The 21,054-nt window shown below is 37.5% G+C and overlaps 1 protein-coding gene across 1 annotated transcript in view; it reads right to left on the bottom strand.

The window, feature by feature from the left end:
* Window positions 1-20,818, bottom strand: part of senp3b (SUMO specific peptidase 3b) — a 31,698-nt gene extending 10,880 nt beyond the window's left edge. Inside the window, exons 1-9 of the mRNA XM_053343571.1 lie at window positions 20,517-20,818; window positions 18,904-19,029; window positions 15,092-15,766; window positions 14,128-14,241; window positions 12,987-13,098; window positions 11,200-11,347; window positions 6,382-6,429; window positions 2,210-2,287; window positions 1,577-1,714 (exon numbers count right to left, since the gene is read on the bottom strand). Coding sequence (XP_053199546.1) covers window positions 1,577-1,714; window positions 2,210-2,287; window positions 6,382-6,429; window positions 11,200-11,347; window positions 12,987-13,098; window positions 14,128-14,241; window positions 15,092-15,766; window positions 18,904-18,991 — 1,401 coding nt within the window. The 5' untranslated portion in view covers window positions 18,992-19,029; window positions 20,517-20,818. The remainder of the gene's footprint in view (window positions 1-1,576; window positions 1,715-2,209; window positions 2,288-6,381; window positions 6,430-11,199; window positions 11,348-12,986; window positions 13,099-14,127; window positions 14,242-15,091; window positions 15,767-18,903; window positions 19,030-20,516) is intronic.
* Between the last annotated feature and the right edge of the window lie 236 nt (window positions 20,819-21,054).

Raw genomic sequence — 21,054 nt, 5'->3', positions numbered from 1 at the left:
AACTAGAAACAATGCAAGTCTCAACTTAGTTCTTAGGGGCGTGCCAAATCATGTATCATGTTGGTTCAAATTAAAAGTGTCTAGCATTTCATTACTGCTGTCCAGCCATATAATAGGTATTGACCTAGTCTTGTTCATAGACTAGTGATCCAAAGGCATATAACCATGTTGAACCACGACCACGATTTTTTGTGGAGATTAGTGTTTTTTTCAACGTTACGGAATAAAACTGCAAGGAAAAACTTCTGGTGGGAAAAAATATTTAACACTTATGAAAATAACTTGGCTAGGATAAAGCAGTTTTTTGTTTTTTCAGTCAACATTTAAAATCTGTAGTGTAAGTCTTAATGCAACGTGATATGTAACATCATATCCCAAGCCATGGTGCTGTGGTTAGGTTACCTGAGTGGCTCTATTAAAATTATACTCTAACACATTATGCTGCAACACAACTGAGTTGCAACCACGCTGTAGACACTGAAGTGCTACCACTGTGTAGGGACAACACAAGCAAAGTTGGGACTTGATGCCCAGAGCAATGTGATGTCATCTTAACAATCGGAAGTTGAATTGAACTACAGAAGGTGGGTCATAATGGACTACATGTTCCTGAGCTTTTTAGCCTATATGAGGGCTGTCTGTGTTATGTTTGTCCATCTTTTGTTTGAATTACATTGTTAAATCACACTTCACAAGTTTAGTTGACGTCAACTCTCCATCGCTGTCTGCCTCTCTGCTGCTGCATACATGGAGTACTTAGCCCAGCCCTCACCAAGAAAGAAGAGAGAAGCAGAGACAGTGACTATAAATGACAGCAAGACAGTAGTGACTGTCTTTATTTATGTTATTTAACCAATTCATGTGCACTCAGCAAAATGCACCAGATACTCTCACGTTGAGCTGAAATTAAATGTAATTTAAAGACACACTTCTCTCTTCTCAAGGCGGCCTGTTCCAGGCTGTGCCTTTATTCTGCATCGCTGTTCTGTATAAAAGGTACGGACACAGAATAATAATAACCAGTCACAGAGCCAGATTGACGTCGGCATGGCAGGACAGGGAGCTGATGCTGTTGTGTTGGCAGATTTGGTCAAGTGAGCTAGAGAGTGAGCACTGGCAGCAAGAAAGCCGGGGAATCAGATCAGCAAAACATCATTTTCTGATTGTCTCCCAGCTGTTACATTTAACAGCACAAATATACACGCACACAACTCCTAAACCTATACTCAACCCTGCAGGTCTCCAAGCATTGCCTGATTTGGTCTGAATACAGCCTTACAATTGAAGCCTCTAAATACCTAGTTAATCAATTAATTAAAATGTGCTATTTTGGGATAGGTATCATAATCAGGATATGGAATTACCTATATCAGGATATGAGATTTTGGTCCCCATCCTTAGCCTATATATCAGATCTGTTGTATGAAGGCAGTTTGCAGCCTGAGTACAGCCTACAGAGAAAGCTTGGCTGCAACTTACATACAACAGTCCATTCACTGAGAGTCTAAAAGAGGATTTCCAACATTCAAAAATAGTCTACTAGTGTAAGGAGTTTGATATTGCTGTTCAGCCCTACCTTTGGGCAGCGTCTGTTGAGGGTCCGCTGGGAGTCAAAGTATGTAATGGCTCGGCGAGATATGTCAACACTGACCAGCGACCAGTGGACCTCCAGATGGATGGGGATCAACAACAGATCCTTCTGAAAGATGTCAACCTGATAGAAGTATGACGACAAGACAATGGCAATTTTCCACATAGCAGTTTTAACTGATGTAATTCCAGATCAAGTTACACTTTGTTGTTTGCCCAGAATATACAGTGATCGGTACTGTGAAGTGCTTAGGACTGAGACTCGGGACAGTACTCCAGGCAAGAGTCATTTAACACAACAACAAGCTGAACAATAAAGACAGAAAAAGTACTGTTGACAACGAAGCTGTAACCCTGCAATGACTATCCCTTTGTCTTTTTTATGTGAACGGAAAGAAGAGCATGGAGCAACATACGACCAGTTTACACTGACTATAATGCCTGGACTACAAAAACAACTTCAGACAAATCGACTATCACCTGATACCAGATAGGTGGGGTACTCTTCTTTTGTAGCCACATTTAATGATATAAAATGAAAAAGGTTTACATAAGAACGTAATTAAAAAAAAAAAAAACAATCATAAAAAAAAACATAACTGAAAGTAATGAGACTTACATTTTTAGTCCACCGTTTGACTCCTTCATAGCCTTTTGTCCTTAGCTTATCATAAAAGAAGCTGTTGAAAAAGTGAACCTGGGGAAGAGAAGAAGAAAATTAATAATTATGGTAGAAGATATAATAGTTGTCAGAAAGGGTGAAGCTGTAAGTGTTTACTTCACTATATGACATAACACCTCATGAACTCCTGCACAGCTGACAAACATCTAATGGTAAGAATTTTGAAATAAAAGTAAAAAGGTGAACAATGTTTGAAGAACTAATTAAAACCTGATGTATAACTTTTACAGGAAGTGTTTCATAAAGTGTGTTACTGTTTACTGTAGTTGTGATGACGCTACGTTTTTTCTTATTTTATGAAACTAAATATTTTAATCAGTAAAATATGTGTTCTCTTGCAACTGACAATTAGAACATATTAACAAATATGACTTTTCTTCACAGATGAGAGCATTTGTAATCACTTGCTTGGTGTTTCAATATAGCTCAGCCATTATCATTTGGATGTCTGTTTTTTCATGATTGTAAAAGTAAAATAATGTTTGAGTGTATGTCCCTGTGATTATCCCAATGTGTATTCGGTATATATGTGTTATATGCATATCAGTATATACATATAAAATGCTTAGAATAATAACATTTGCTGCATGGATTCACTATTTTGAGCTTTATACACAGAAACTGAAACGCATTTGTTGGCTCTGAAATGTTATTTTTTGCATTTAATGATTTCCCACCCCTATGGGAGACATTTTAAGCATTTAGGGTTTAATACAAGCCAATTCATAAGTAGCTGAGACCCGTTATTTATGGTTAACGAAAAGGCCATTCTTTTTCATTCTCTTAAATGCATGTGGTATACTTCGTCATGCCAGTGTTTAACTCAACTAGGAAATCGACAAATGACTATTAAACTTAATCTTATTGGTTGTTACCATGTAAACATATGACCACTTCTGCTGAGTTGTTGTTTATTTCAACTACCCTAAAGCACACACATCAAAATGGAAATAAAAGAATAAATCCAAGCAAACCAACTGGCCTGACACATACTGAGAATTTCAACTATCCACTCTTCCAACATTAAAGTTACTCAAAGCACAAGCTCAAAAAAGAAGATTATATTATCCACAAGAAAATATTGAGCTGATCATCATGACAGCTGACACTACGCGGTTCTCATTTGCATTAACCTTTCATCCATTTTAACAATTTATCAGTAAACAAAACAGTAAATTATTGCTGAAGCAGTCAGCAGTTTAATGGCAAGGTAAGGCAAGGCTAATTTATTTGTATAGCACATTTCAGCAACAGGGCAACTCAAAGTGCTTTACATATAGTGCAAAAGGAGAACATAAAAAAGAACAAGAGAAAGAATTAACAGCTAAAATATAAAAAGAAATGGAAAAGGAGATAAAGCAGCTAAAACAGACTAAATAGATATAAAATAGCAAAATAATGTTAGAGTGCGGTTAATAAAAGGCAGCAGCAAACATGAAAGTCTTCAATATTGATTTAAAGGCACTGAGGGTACAGATAGAAGACCAGTCCCAAATGATCTGAGAGGTCTGGATGGCTCGTAGTTGAGTAGAAGGTCAGAGATGTATGGCCCTAAACCATTTAGTGCTTTGTAAACCATCAGGAGTATTTTTGAAATATATTCTCTGAGGAACTGGAAGCCAGTTTAAAGATCTGAGGACTGGTGTGATGTGATCCACTTTCTTGGAGTTAGTGAGAACTCGAGCAGCAGCATTTTGAATCAGCTGCAGCTGTCTGATGGACTTTTTAGTGAGACCTGTAAAGACACCATTACAATAGTCAAGCCTACTGAAGATAAATGCATGGACAAGTTTTTCCAAGTATTTTTATCTTTGATATGTTTTTAAGACGATAGTAGGCCAACTTTGTAATTGTTTAATATATGAGCGTTCAGATTCAGGTCCATGACTACATCTAGATTTCTGGCTTGGTCTGTGGTTTTCAGCGTTACTGATTGAAGCTGGGCGCTGACTTTTTGTCTTTGTTTAACTGAAGAAAATTCCGGCACATCCAGTCATTAATTTGATCAATGCAGATATTTAGTGTTTGCATGGGACCATAGTCCCCTGATGATAAGTTTATGTAGATTTGTGTGTCATCTGCATAGTTATGGTAACTTATTTTGTTGCTTTGGGCTACTGGGAGCATGTAGGTCAGGCATGTCCAAACTATTCCACAAAGGGCCATGTGGCTGCAGGTTTTTGTTCCAACCATTCAAGAGCACATGATTCGACCAATCAACTGTCTGAAGACTGAGATCAGCTGATTTCAATGAGTGAAATCTGATGTGCTCCTGCTTGGTTGGATTGAAAACCTGCAGTCACATGGACCTTTGTGGAATAGTTTGGACACCTCTGATGTAAATGTTAACAGAACAGGCCCTAGAATGGAGCCTTGGGGTACACCACAGCATTTTTGTCCGCTCTAGGGCTGGGCAAAACAATTATTTTTTAAACGATTATTCTAACGATAATGTTTTCGATTCATCTAACAATTAATTTTTCGATTACCTAAACAATTATTTTTTCGATTATCGATTATTTTCCCATTATTTGATTACTATAGCAATTTACACATTATGAATATCAAAAAACATTGATTTCTTATAACATTTCAATATTTATTTAACATTTCTTTAATACATCCTTTCAGAGTATTGCTCCTATAATCTCTCCAGATAGATGAGTAAAACAGATTTTGAATTGCCTGTAGAAGCATTTCCTTCATTTTACGTGCGTAGATACAGTCATTCTGTTGTGGGCTCTAAGCACTTTCAAAACGCGGGTGACCTACACTTAACCATGAACGCCTCCTGTGTAGACACTTGCTGTTGATCTTCTAAACATGCTGCTAACGCTACGCTTTATGTCTAGACCAAAGTGTCCAATCTTGATTAAAAACTCTGTTTACGCTGTCTACTTTTCTCTCTTTAGAGCACTTTTCTCTAACTCGTGCTGCTGCTGCTACACGCTGCCGCCATTTTTTGTTTTGGTCTGACGCATCAATACAAATGTTTCGCGTCGACATATGTTGATGCGAAAAACTTGCGTCCCCCAAGCCCTAGTCCACTCAGCAGTGGTGTGCACGCTGAAGTACCTGCTTGGAGCCAAAATGCGCGCTAAAGTGCCTTCCTGGGAGCCAAAACAAGCTAAAATGCCCTCTTGGGTGGCAAAAATGCGTGCTAAAGTGCCCTCTTCAGTGGCGAGAATGCGCTGTATGTGCCCTTTTTTTCTTTTCGCCCCTGCCCTTCAAAAAGTCTGTGCACGCCACTGCGGCTCAGATGTGTAGTTACCTATAGACACAAAAGTTTAGAGCTGTACCAGAAAGTCCTACCCAGTTTTCTAGCCGATCAAGTAATATGCTGTGGTCAACCGTGTTAAATGCAGCACTGAGATCCAGTAATACGAACACTGAAATCCTGACATTGTCAGTGTTTACGAGTATGTCAATGAAGTCCTTTAGAAGAGCAGTCCCAGTGCTGTGGTGTGGTCAAAAACCTGACTGGAAGACATCAAAACAACTGTTCAGTGCCAAGAAGTTATGTAGCTGTTGAAACACTGCTTTTTCAATAATTTTGCCTAAAGATGGCAGGTTTGATATGGGCCTATAATTATTCAATACACATTTTTCCAGATCGTTCTTTTTTAAATAATTTTTGATGATTGCAGTTTTGAGGGCTTGTGGGAAAACACCTGACAAAAGAGACATGTTTACAATCTGTATCTGTATCTTTTTTTAAATAGACTGCTTGAACGATTTGCTACTACACAAGAATAATCAGCAGGAAGTCACTGCAGCAGAGGTTGAGGTCTGATTTTCAGTTGCTGGTATGGGTCAAACGTCAGAAATGCTGGATCTGCAAATTATCCGTTGACAGATTTACATGTTTAGTGTAATTAATGAAAGTTGTCCCTGATAAATAAATAAATCAGTAAATTAAATAATGAATTAATCAATTAGACACTCTCTTTAAAAAATCTATTTCGAGCTGAGATAAAGTAGATTACTACATTAGACAACCACACAACCATTCTCACTGAGTATTGCTCCTCATAGTGAGGTACCTGAAATACATTTTCACTGGAGAGTGCCCTTTAGTATGCCATTAGTATTTTTCTTTATTGCCTTACCTTCTCTGGTACAGAATCCATCACTAGGTCACCATACATGTTCATAACCTGAATAAAACAGAAACAAAGGAAGGTGCCAAATGTAGAGAAACATCTTGACAAAGGACACAATCTGATCAGTAAGCAGTGATCTAATAAGGTTGTATTTAACCCATTTACTCAGTTATTCAAAAGATAATCTTTGCCATCTTAGATTCTTTCCTGATTTTCTATGTATGCAATCCATCTTGATACATTTTTTGTATTTTTTCATTAGCTTGGCAGAGAAACTTGTAACTGTAGCTTTAGAATTCACATGCACATTTTGGTTCAAGCATGATCTCTTTCTTTTTCCTTCTAACTAGGGCTGGGCAATATGATCAAAATCGCATATCCTGATATAGGTCAACAACACCTATCCCAATATGTCTAACAGGAAGTCAGCTATTTTGATTTCAATGTGCAATATGAGCAATTTTGCACCATTTTTGCCTTTTCCAGGCTTCAAACTTAAACTACTCGTGAAGATTTAACCCCACAGACTTCAAATTTGGTCAGTTTCATATAAGGACTTTTGCCATGAAAAGTTATCAAAATTGTGACTTTTAGTTGAACCCAGTGGCCATGGCGACGAAGCAAATTTCGATGTTTCCCTATGAAAAAGGAGCTTGTTGTATCTCGAATGTACATTGTCCCACCTCCCCTGAATTTTTCATGAATGATTAGAGTCCCAGCCTGAACAAATCTATTGACTAGTACTTACTTATTCAGCTTCACCTAAGTGGAAGCTATGGTTTAGGTTACCATGGGGTGAGCTGGTACAAAGTTTTTAAAGACTACAGAACAAAACAAACATGAAATATGTCCGTTACTGCTGACTGTCAGAAATTTCTATGGCCAAAGCCATGAGTGCACCAACAAGATGTAATTTACTTGACAAGGCTTTATCACTCACTGCTTAGAGCATGACTTCCCAATCCCCAGTCTGTGGACTGGAGCCTTCGAACACTTAACAAGCAGCAAAGAAATCTTCTGCAGAACAGCTGAATTATATAAACTAAATACAATATTTCCTTTTTCTGAAGAAAATGCTTATGAATGCTGGAACTAGGAAATATTATATTGAAGAGACAACAAGGTGGGGCTATTAGTACCATGTTCCAATGTGCTGGTTTGGTTCATATCACAGTTTTGGGGTCACGGTTTTCGGTTTGCTTCGCTTTATGTTGTTCTTTTCTGTTTGTTACACACACTGACATGGCGTGAACACGGGCTGGGGGCTGGGGGCTGGGGGCTGAGGGCTGAGGGCTGAGGGCTGAGGGCTGGGATCCCCCCCCCCCCGAGAAACACGTCATCAGGAGGGATTCAACCTGACCGGCCTAACTGACGGAGGAAAGATTATAACAGTATAAAGAGCTGTCACGTTAAGACCATCGTGCATGCATGCACCATCACGATTAACAAAAGTCAAAATATTATTTTCTAAATTTTAGTTAATTACGTGATGTTGATGGAAAGAAAAAGGTGTAGCTCAACTGGCAGGGCACAGTCTACAGTGTGCACATGCTAGAGTTTACCATCAAGTGAACTTTCTGCATCATCACTCAACTACTGCTAACCGTAGCAGAGTGGAGTAGAAAACGAGACCGACTGACCACATTGCAGCATTAAATAACTTAACCAACGAACCTTTCTCAACCTCTGAGGTTGAGAAAATAATTCAAGTGTGTCAGTCTGTTTCATATCAACAACCCTGTGCCCACTCTTTTTCAAAGCCTGCAGAGATGCTTCTCTCCATTGCTGGAGACTGTAATATTATTTCTCTACTACAAGATATGAGGTTAATATGAACACAGCAGACCACTCTGCCCTCAGTTATTTTCATACATTTAAGTGAGATTCCCACCACCACCAGGCCTATACTATTTATTTATTTATTTTGGTTTATAACTTATTTCAATGTGAAAACACATTGAAGTACTTTCTAAATAAAAAGGGAGTTCACATTTATCTGACTTTTTGTATCAATTTTATGAAAAATTATCCACGTAGTACTATAGAAAATTGAAGATGTGATATGTTTAGATGTTTCAATGCATAATAATGCTGCAATGCATCGTAGAATTGAAGACAGGTGAATCATAACCGAAACAAAGTGTGAAGATTCAGACCACTAGTGTCTACAAAGAAAGTGTTTCAGTCTGGTTTTTCAGTTATCTGTCTTCATGCATGTGATGGATCAGATGCAGTTCTATTTCAATCAATACAGTTTTCTAATTCACATTTCACCCCTGCCTTACACAACACACAATACAGCACCTCATAGCATATTTTTATGCTTATTTTCTTCCATTTTATGCAGGTAACTGCAGTGGTTGTATGTTCTCTGCGTCTCAGACACATAGCTGACTTGCTGAAATAACTTGCAAATGCAGAGGATTTAGCAATACAAGGAAGGGCTGCCTGCAAGAAAGCCGAACCCGACTCAAATTTTGATGTAATGCAATATATGTAATATATTATTACTATATTACTATATGTAATTTGTTGTCCAGTCTCATACACCAAAGAGCACAATCCTGGTGGAATACTTAGTAACAGAAACAGTGTTTCTACTGAGTTGTAAAAGTCTAACTCTGAGAATTATAAAAATTTAAACTGAGAATTATAAAATGACATCTGCTAAGCCTTTAAAACACACAGATCTATTAATCCAACTTGACTTCCTGGATGGTATTTTATTTTCTTAAAAAACACACTCCCAACAACACAGCCCTCTGCTCTTTTACTTGTTTACAGTACTGGCAATCAGGTGAAAGTACTTCATTTTTATGCACATCATAAGCATTATTTAACAGTGGAATTTTCTGCAACCATGATTGTAACTGGTAGTATTCTTTATCAAAATGTTAAAAGGAAACCCGACTATTTCGACTTCTGTGTCTTTATACGCTATAATAGCCCTATCCTACTAGAACACATCATCACAAACACATGTAATATTTTCATTATTGAAAATCCTCAACGTTTAATACATATTTTTTACATACAGATGCCGCCATTACACTACGTGAGCAATAAACTCTAGGTTGATGATGTAAAATGGTTGCAATTCGAGAGGCGACTGTGCTGCATTTGGTTGTAATTTCCAGTTGAAAAGAAAGAGAAGTGATGCAAGTCTTCACAGCTTTCATAACAATAAGAAGAGGAGAATTAAGTGGGAAAATGCTTGTGGACTAATACAACTTCCTAAAGACCTGCGGCTGTGTTCCCTCGCCCTTCTCGCGGATCTCCCCAGCTACGGCGCCCATTGGGACCCCGTATGAACGGGGCCCAATGGGTCGGCTCAGCTGGCGCCTAGCAGCTGACTTAGAACTGGTGCGGACCAGGGGAATCCGACTGTTTAATTAAAACAAAGCAAGGCCCACGTTGGGTGTTGACGCAATGTGATTTCTGCCCAGTGCTCTGAATGTCAAAGTGAAAAAATGGAGCGCGGGTAAACAGCGGGAGTAACTATGACTCTCTTAAGGTAGCCAAATGCTTCGTCATCTAACGAGCAGGCTCTCGCTTCTGGTGTCAAGCGGCCGGCCCAGCCGGCAGGTGGGTAGTTTGACTGATTATTACCATGTTTATTTATTATTTACCCTAGTCTATTGCTTCAGCCATGGCATCAGTTGTCAATAGACCTTGTAGGTCATCACACCTACAAGACAGTGTGAGTTTTCTTAGAATACAAATGCAAGGTTAAAGACATCGATATGCATTCAATTAGCTAGCTCATTTGAGCCTGTACTAGCTGGCTAATATTAGCTCGTTAAGCTTCTTTTAGTGATCAAAAATGCTAAATTACATAGACTGCAATTATTGCAATTATTAAACTACATAAAACATGTCACATTATCAAAATATACACTGGACATGACTTTACCTGTTATCTTTTATGTTGCAGATCACCCATTCTGTGAGAATTGCAAAAAGGCGTAAGGAGAAGGCCGTGCTTGTGCAGGGATGTAAGGGGTTTGTGGGTGAGTGAGGGAGATATTGGGGAAGACCAAGGTTCCATTACAGCACATTTGACCTCAAATTAAAATACAAAGTAAAAGAAGCCTGATAATAAAAAATATTAATAATAAAAATAATAGCTGAGTAGTTCTTCACTAAACAACTATTTTTGCAATATCTAAGCAGTTTCTTCACATTACATCTCAAATCTGAATATGCCATTGGATTGCTCATATAGGAAAACCAACAAAAGCACATTTAATTCATGTTTTTACCTTGTTTAGTCAAAAAGATACACTGAAAAATAGATTTCAGCCTGGCGGCGGCGGCCATGTTGGATTTCTCAATTTTGAGGCATTTTGGGGTATTTTTGAGCTTCATATACAGCAGATTTGGATTCAGCACCCCTTAATACCCCTAGAAATGTTGTATATTATAAATATTCACAAAATGCCTTCGGGGTTCTGATTTTGTGAAAACTGACCCTGTCTATTTTGTGTTGTCTACTATGTTGTCCTCCTTGCTAACGTTACACTCAGGTTCAAATTGAAAAGGCTGAACAGAAGACATGTTTATCTTGCTGTAGTGTGAACAGACTGGGACTGAAGACCGCTGCAACCATTTGACGTCACTACCCAGACTGTACTGCAACGTAAACAACAATGGTGACGTACAAGTGAAAGTTTTTTTTTCTTCAAATTTTATGAAAAATTAAGATGCCAGGGGTGTTTTATATTACATTTATATAGTTGATGACAACCTCAATCTAAAAATGCATACAAGTCTTTATAGTCGGGGTTCCTTTTAAGCCCACATCCTGAAAGTGTATTGGTGTACCTGGTCGTTGAGCCAGTTCTGTCCATACAGAGTGCCTAGGTCATCCATGGTCAGAACATGGCGTTTGTAGTTGACCCTGAATGTTTTAGCCAGAGCTGATCCTGACGAACGCTGAAAGGATTGTATTAGGTGATGGACCACTGCTTTCCTAATGAAGAAAACACATGAGCCCCTTTGAGATATGGAATACATACCATTGCAGGTGTCATCCATTTGTTAATGCAATGGCTTTTTGTCATTGAGATTCTAGTGACTTTCACATTTATTTACATTAAAGATGAATTCAGACATGACATTTATAGACAGATACACTGCTCACAAGATATTTGGCATAAACTGAGTACATTCTGGGCATCTACATGGTTACTTTCTAACCTGAAAAGATATTAAATCTTAATATAAGGTATGTCCTAGAACATAAATCACAACAGTCTGGTTCAAAATCACTACCATGATGCCCTATACCAGAGTCGTTCGGACGGAATTAGCTCCAGTGGAGTGCTGTGTATATCCGTATAATGCGAGTACACAGGGCACCGAAGCGCAGCCTCTATATAACGCATTATCTGCCAAGAAACTAGTTCATTTCACCAATATTTTGTTATGATACGTTAGTGCTATTCCCCTCCGAGCCTGTGGTGGCATGTAATCAACATCCGGGGTCCGTAGGTTGACCTACTAACCTCTGATCTGGATGATGTCATTTCTGAACATCTCTACCACAGCCCGGTTTATCATTGAGCAGAAATCCTCCAGCGTTGTGATACAGACGTTTATTGACACATCCAGACGCGTATCTCCTGGCCTCACATGCCACCACGGGCTCGGAGGGGAATAGCACTAACGCATCATAACAAAATATTGGTGAAATGAACTAGTTTCGCGGCAGATAATGCGTTATATAGAGGCTGCGCTTCGGTGCCCCGTGTACTCGCATTATACGGATATACGCAGCGCTCCACTGGAGCTAATTTCGTCCGAACGACTCCAAATGACACCAAAGTTGTCTGAGTGAGTAAATGGTCGTATTTTATGCTAGACATAAGGTCCAGGTTGTAAAAACGGTAATTATCCTTTAATATATTGACATACAGAACAATCTACTTCCATAACAGTAAACATCTACATTATCATTATTCAAGAAACATCTGAAAAAAAACTATGTATGACTATTTATACAGGGGAGGTATCTTCATAAGCCATTCTCGGCTCTTTTTTTTCAAATTCTTGTGTGTGTGTGTGTGTGTGTGTGTGTGTGTGTGTGTGTGTGTGTGTGTGTGTAAATCAGTTAACACCTAGTGAGAGGGCACTGAGAAATGAGAGAAGAATGAGAGCCTTAAATCAGCTGCATTCATTCACTGTGGCCGCTCTGCTTTGCTGTCCATTCCATATGTGTGTCAGAAGCAGGTTTCGAGTGGTACCCTTTGTCTAAACCCAAGGCTCTGAATTGTTATAAATTGGCCACCATTATATCATGCATTCCTAAAAAATAAGCATTCCCAAAACATCTAATTTGGTTTCAACGTCTCTTTTTCTCAAGAAAATACCCCTAGGGGTCTTTCCAGGAGGTTCCAGGTGGTCCCCAGCAAAAAGGGGAATCATTTATTTTCACTGTAATTCCATGCATACGTAATACAGTGAATATACTACCATTTTGGTCATGGGTTTCATTCTGTAATAAAACATCTAAAATCTTATCAGATATGGATCCTTGGTCTAATTTGTATCGGGTCCTTGACGTAAAGAAGTTTGAGAACCACTGCTATAAACTAAAGTGTGTGTCTGACCTGTGTGGCTGTGAGAAGCTCTCATTGAAGATCTCCTGAAGCTTTTCCACAAGGTCATCAACATGGATGGGAATCAAACTGCCATACTGCTGTAGAGACTCCTCAAGAATACCTGGAGAAAAGAGAAAAAAATAAGGCATTGAATATAAATCATCGTTTTCAGAAGCTGGACAAGCATATAATGGTATCCACTCAAGAAGGCCACCTTTTTAATTGTAACTTCTTTATATTTTGTGTGTAACTTAAGCATCTAGCTAAGACAAAAAGCTTCTATGATTCTCACAGTTGGTCCTACAGCACCATGGGGTGGCATAAGGATGGGCCAAGAGTGCAGCAAGATTAATCATACTGTTGATTTATTGTGCTTTTTTTTTTTTAACATTTCATCACGTTTAAAACACTGGTGACAGTTTTATGTTACGTTTTCAAACATATAAGAATTTTAAAATGCTGCAGCTTATGTCATGACATAGTTGCTTGTTGTTATAGTAACATAACATTTTTTTTCAGGAACTCGACACTCAGGAAGAAAGAAGAAAATAAGCCAAAGAAGGCTAAAAATGCTAATAAATCTCAGCTCTCAACACAGAATTATAGCCCACCAACAAAAGCCTAATGTAACTGAAGGCTACTTGGCTAACAGCTTAAGAGATGAGAGGTTTTGGCTGCTAGTGGAAGATGGATATTCATCATTGTCCCAAAGTCATATGTGTGATGTAGCTCTCTCATTGCTGGTATACATGAAAACAAGGAAAGAAACGTCTGTCAGTGGAATCACCTGCAGGTTGTGCTCTCCCTCTTCACATGAACAGCAAGTACACATCTCATTAAAATAGGATTTTTTGTTTTGCCTCATATACCAGAAACATAAGCTAGTTCTAAGAGAAGAAAATTAATAACACATTTAACATGTTACCATATTTAACTGTGTTCATTTTCATTTCAAGTTTAATATTTATCTGCACAGCATCTGTAGGCTTTTATTTTGAGTGACTCAGATTTCTATCACTTGATTTCATTAAGTTTGGGAACCATTGTTATATAACATTATTGCCATTGTGGCAACAAAATCTTTACCAAAAAAAAAAAAAAATGCATCGACTATGATTGTAAGCAAATATCCTCAGTCTCTGACCCATACCTGTCACACAATTCATGTGTTCCTCAGTAAGAGCCAGCTCCACTGGTTTATCCTCCAGTCCCCGTCTCCCTCTTTCCTCCTGCCTCTCTGGAGAGCAACCATTTGTCTGTTTATCTGCCAAAGAAAAGAAGAGAAATTAATACATTTTACCTAATGCAGATTCTTAGATTTTGTCATTGTTTTGATGAGGGTAAAACATTTTATTGGCCTATCACAGATATATTGTATCAGTGTATTTGTCTGATATGCAGTTGTACAGACAGCCTTTTTATGAAATGTTTTGTTTTTAAATGTAGTAATAAAATTAATTCAAAATTCAATTCAAAAATTTGAGGGCTTATTGCAAAAAAAGTGTGTGTTCATGTATACATTCTGTTTATAACAAGATTATGGGCTACTATCGGTATCATCACCCAAAAATCCAGTATCGGTCAGTCCCTACTGGCCCTATCCAGACTAACAATTAAAGTACCTCACTAAGAAAAATTGTATATGTATGTAAATATGTATATTATCACATACACAAAATTTAGTGTGCAAAACTTTGAACTTGAATGTTATTTATTTTCTGAGATATAGGGGTTTCAAAGGGAGTCCTAGCCTGCTGGGAGGCCTCTGCTGATTTCACACGGAATGACCCACAGGTATGTGCAATTGCATGTATGTAATTGGCCAATTGGCCAGACTGCATTTCAGCAGATGTGAAGCCTGGTTCAATTTTTCACCAGATGGCTCCTGTGTTTTTTCTGAGCTCTGTGAGCAGAGCACACATTCAAATGAATGGGAGGTTTACCATTTTATTTGTGGTTGGTTTTAGTCTTTTCATAGGATTTACTGAGAACAAGAAAAAAATACAATATTGCCAACCAAATCCCTTAAGCTCTAAACCCTACTGTTCCATTTCAACACATTCTGTCTACATCAATTAGCCTTCCTTAGATATAAGTGTAGTGTATGCCAGTACCTCTCTCAGACTCTGTGACTCTCTCTTCAGTGCTGTCATTTTCTCCATCAGGGTATGGGGCTTGCCGATACCTTCTTATCCTCCTCTGCTTCCCATATAGACTGTACCTTTGCCCTCTCAGGCTCCAACGGTGCCCAAGGGAGCAGACCCACTGGGCCCGCTGCCGCCAGCTCTTCCAGTGTTGGGTGAGCCGAAATCCATGGCCTCCATGGGAACGCAAACGTTGCCAGCGCCTGAGCCTCCTCAGAACCCTGTATCTGCTGAAATGGGACCTGAACAAGTCCCCTGTTACAGACTGAGAGACAGTATCCTCTACAGAGACATCATCACCTTCTTCTGCCTTTGGCAGTGGTCCATAATATTGGTGTTTTTGTGAATGAAGGTGCTGGGTGGACTGGGAGGGAAAGTCTGGGATGTCCCACACCACTTCTGCATGGTCCCCTTCCACCTCCGCTTCTTCTTCTTCATTGTTATCCCAAACCTCAAATTCACCCTCTGCATCCAGATTGTTGTCATCTTCCTCACCTATTGCCTCAATCATGCCCATCCCATCCTCCTCCTTGTCCACAAACTCACCTCTCCACACCATCTCTTTCTGCCCCAGTCTGAGGTGCATGGGGCTGGGTATGTTGTGGCCTGACACTGGAACTATGAGGTGATCTCCAGGAATCCCATCTAAAAATAAGAACATCAGAAAACATCAGCAGCTGTGTTCAACCATGTGCCATCATGACACAGAAGCCTTCAGTCCCCATTTCTCTCTACAGCACATGGTCTGACACATGTGATGGAAGTGCATTTAGGGTGTATCCAAATCCGCTACTGTTAATTTAACAGTGGAAAAAATGAACACTGTTCATTTCTTGCAATTTTATTTTTGTTTATCTTGTAATTACAGCTTTGGTTCTCTTTAAAATAATTTTGTTCAGTCATGGAGTAACAGCTAAACTCAGCAGGACTTTAATTGTTGAAAGTATGGAAACTGGATCAATGTAATCTCAAGAATATGTGTTAAATATTGTTCAAAGACATTTTTAATCATGTTATAACTCCTCAGGACTGTCCGCAGCAGAATGTTACTTATAGTGTAAAGCACTTCAGAAGACTAGAAAAGTGCTATATTGTACAGTCCATTTACCATTCAAAGCTTAACCTAATTAAATTTGATAAAAGATATGAAAGGACTTAGATTCAATACTGGATTCTGATTTAATGAAATATTATCAAACCTCAGTCCTTGCACTAATGATATTAATAACAGCATTTCTGTGACATACAGCACAGTGCTATGACCAAAAATCTCATATCACAATATAGGTAATTTTATATCCCAATAATGATACCCATCTCAATACAGCACATTTTAATTCAATGAATAAATTGGTGGTATGTGGCCACACCCCCCCATTATCTGTCCATCCAACAAGTGTAGTTGTCAACTTCACCTGTTTCACTGTCTCTCCTGTGTTGCACACACTGGAGAGACAAACACACAGAGGGCTCAGCTCTGCCTGCAGTGAACCATAGAGAGCAGAGGAAAGTAGCACAACCATAAATTACAGCAAAACACAGTAGACTCTCATACAAAGCTGACATGAAATGAACACACAAATTTGGTAGATAAATAATCTCTAATGATGTAAAAAAAAAAAATGCTGGATCACATTTCTGGTAGTCTACTTTAAATCCATTCAGGATTTAATTCTGTTATTATTGTATTTATCTACTGCCGTTAACTCATACTTATATAATAGCTCTCATTACAAAAAGGTGTTGTTCCTGATGAATTAAAAACAGCAAAAATCAGCCTTCTTTTGCAATTATAGATCAATTTCAATTTTACCTGTAATAGCAAAAGTTTTGGAAAAACTTGTTTATGAAAGACTGTTGAATCATTTGGATGAGCATAATATTATTTTTTTCTCATCAATGCGGGTTTAGAAAGAACCACTCCACTTCCATGGCTGTGTCTTATCTCGTAAATGAGATCTACAAAACTCAAGATACAAATGAAAGCACTGCAGGAAATTCTCTCGATTTATCGAAAGCTTTTGACACAGTAAATCATATCATTCTTCTTGATAAAATTTACCATACAGGAATAAGAAAATCCACTTTACTTTGTTTTTCAAGTTAGGAGGCAGTATATTTCCATCAATGATCTTAATTCTTCTCTTTATAATATCACTTGTGGTGTACATCAAGGGTCGGTACTCGGGCCGTTATTATTTTAAATTTACATTAAATGATTTATGTAATGTCTCAAAGAAACTGACTTAGGGTATATATGCTGATGACACAACTGTCCTTTATTCACATGAAAACCCTGATGAAATAGTTTAAGTATTAAATCAAAAACTCATTAAAATAAGTGACTAGTTTAACTGTAACAAATTATCTCTAAATATTAAGAAAACCTGTGATGTTTTCTTTGGAGTTCAACCAGTGAACACTGTACTATCCTTAAATATAAAAATAAACAACACCTTTATCGATAGAGTTCAGTCTACATCTTGATAAATCTCTATCTTGGGAAAAACAAATTGGCACAATCACAATAAAAATTGCTAAAAAAGTTGGGATGATACCTGATAAACATGATAAACATGGAGGTACCCATGCGTTTATATTATTCTATGGTTTATGCATACATATATTACTGAAACTATGTATGGGGAAGCACCCATCCCACTAAATTGGTTCCTATTTTTTGTCTTCAGAAACAAGCATTATGAATTATCTACTGTGTACATCAAACATATTCATCTCATCCTTTGTTTTTAAGATCAGGCATTCTCACTGTGTATCAAGTCAACCAACTACAGATTGCTTTATTTGTATACAGCTCTCTGAACAAGATCCTTCCTCCATTTTATCATGAACTGTACTTGTACTGTCACCAATTTCATAATTCTTTCACCCGTAATAACTCCTATCTGTCGAGCATCTCAGTTACAATTTGGTATATAATCTACAGAGGTTCAGTGATTTGAAATGCATTGTCATCTCAATTTTTTTTAATTTAGCACTTGCAAGAGAGCTGTAAAAGGTTTATTTTTAATGTTGGATTATATTTGTAAACAATCCACATATCCTAATTTAAGTTTTCTTTGTGCAAGTGTACAGCATATATGTAAATGTCTTACCTGTATCTTCTGTGAAAACTTAATCTCTCTTTTAACCTTCCTTTTAATCATCTTAGTTTTCCTTTGATTAATGTAACCCTTAAAAAGCCCCCTTTGAGGGTTTTTTGCACTTCTCCAACACATTTCACATTGTCTATATGTGTATAACCTATATCATTTGTATATGTGTAAACTAGTAAAATAAAAATGTGACTACTAAATAAATGAGACACATACATAATATGCATCCCATATATATATACATACACACACATATATACATACATATATATACACATATATATATATATATATATATATATATATATATACATATATATATACACATATATATATATATATATATATATATATATATATATACATATATATATATACACATATACATATATATATATATATATATACATATATATATATACACACATATATATATATATATATATATATATATAAAAAAAAAAAATAAATAAAATTAAAAATTATGTTGCCATCTCCAAGCCATAAAGTATATATATATATATACAAAGGAAGCAAAGCAAAGCACTCTCGCTGTTTTGTTTGAGGGTTTTAACTGTTCATTCAGCATTGAACAAAAACCCCATAATAATTATACAAGCGTTACAAGAATGTAAACTTTTTAACGACTACAAGAAGAATGCCTACCTCCTACTGTGTCGTCCTGCCCTACAGCAGTCAGACCCAGGTCTCCCTGCCAGCGATTCTGGGCCAGGCTACCACCACTGTCTCGCATTATCCACGGACAACCCACGACCTGCGCCAGCTCGTCACCTACAAACAACAAACACAGTCTACAATGGGAATGTAAAGATACACTCTGGATCTATACGAGAAACTGAAGTTTCTTGCAAGTTTGTTAACTGTTCAAATTCTGGGAATACACAGTACATGCTTGTTGTCACAGCAAGATCAGTCATGAACTCAACTAATATTAACTCTGTTTTATTGACACAGTTAAAAGCCACCTTAGTGGTTGTGGCAAGCCACTTTACTTTCAATCTAAATGTAGCTTGCTAGTTATCATGAACCAAGCAGGAACATCCCATTTAACATAGCTGCTCTACCGCAAACTATTTGGTTGATTAATTATTAATTTTCTCTACATAATAAAAACTATTAAACTAAACTAGCTATTAAACTATTTGACTAGTCAATTGATTGTTGGAACTCTGCCCGATGGTTCTCCACTCTCACTCCATGTCAACAAACGTATAGAATTTCTCCTCACAGATGAATATTGTAATGAAAAGGATGTCTACATCCAATCTGGAACCAAAACAGGAGAAATCAATATTTACATTCACTCCCCTGGCCTACAATAGGTTAGGACAGCGGAGTTAACATTATGTGATAGTTATTAATTTTACTGTTGGTTTCATCCAAAATCGAATGACAACTGTGAGATAAAAAGGTCCCTTTAAAAATGTTACTGGATATGAGGAAGCAATGCACCTATCTGCATACATCCACTGAGTAACACAGTCCAGTTGATATACAAAAACAGCCTCATCAAAGCATCATTCATCCCTTCCAATGACAGTGCTACAATTGGTAAAACTAGCAGATATGGCTAGTTATGCTACTTATACATAAAGATATAACAGGCTGTTATATCTTCTTCTTATCTTCCAATAAAATAGTGATGTCAATTCTCAAAAGCATACAATGCAGTACTGGGATTTAAGACAAATATTTTGTTATTAACTAATATCACATAATAAGCCATAACCATTACAATTCCAGTCGTATTCCAGAATACATAGAAAAAGATGTGCTGTGTGTTTCTTGGTCGGGGAGCAAATATTAGCATAATGACTAAACTGGGATAACTGAACAACTGGGCGTTTTTTATATTGAATAATTTGATGTGTCGCGATATTCTAGGAAAGACTAAGAAAAACGGATCTCTGATGAGTTTTTTTTCGGGGCAGGAAATAGTGCCTATTTGTGTGCTAGCTTGTTTGGTGCTAGCACTGTGGCAATCTTAGTCTGAACACAATAACCGAAGTAAGGTTCACGCAAATTTAAAACATTGTTTAGTCAGGAGCTATAGACTACTACTACTGCAGCCACTGCAGCACATTTAAGAGCAATCTAAAATAACGAGAGTGTGTATGTGCTCTCTATCCGTGCTAACATATTAGCAGGTTAGCCATGTTGTCGTTAGCTAGTTGAGCGTTAGACACCGTGCAACAAAAAATACAACGCCTGCCTTTTTGTATTCCAAACCCAGCTAGGCGTAGCAACTGTATGCTTACCGTTAACCTGCAGATTTATAAGAACGTGTCCAACTGCTTCTGATCGAATGTTTTGCGTGTTTAATTCTGTATGGGTATCGAAACAAAATAAACGCTAATTGGTGCTAAACTTCATTCAATGAAAGGAATCGAGCAGCCAGATGTCACCTACTTGCTAACTTCGATTTCTTTTAAGTCTTCAGAGAAACACGAAAGTACTCATACCGACACAGTTGATTACAGTAAAATAAACTGTGTCATATTTTTAAAGATCTGTAATGAACCGAGAGAAGCGCGATAGTCGATCACTGCAGAATGTTCGCTCTCATGTCATCTACACCAAGTCCGTCGCACAACAAAGGCGTCATACCAAGTAAAGTCTTCCTTTTTTTTCTTCATTTAAAAAAAATGGAACAACACATACAGTACGAGTCAAAAGTTTGGGCACTTTTTTAAAATAAATTTTATTTAGATTGTTGGTAATTAACATTGGAATTGTGTCTTATATGTTGTGTTACAGCAAAGAACATAAAAGTAAAGCCTTCCTCTTGTTCGATTT

The sequence above is a fragment of the Scomber japonicus genome, chromosome 22 (genome assembly GCF_027409825.1).
Source record: "Scomber japonicus isolate fScoJap1 chromosome 22, fScoJap1.pri, whole genome shotgun sequence".
Taxonomy (NCBI): Eukaryota; Metazoa; Chordata; class Actinopteri; order Scombriformes; family Scombridae; genus Scomber; species Scomber japonicus.
This window is presented reverse-complemented; position numbering and strand designations above follow the sequence as displayed.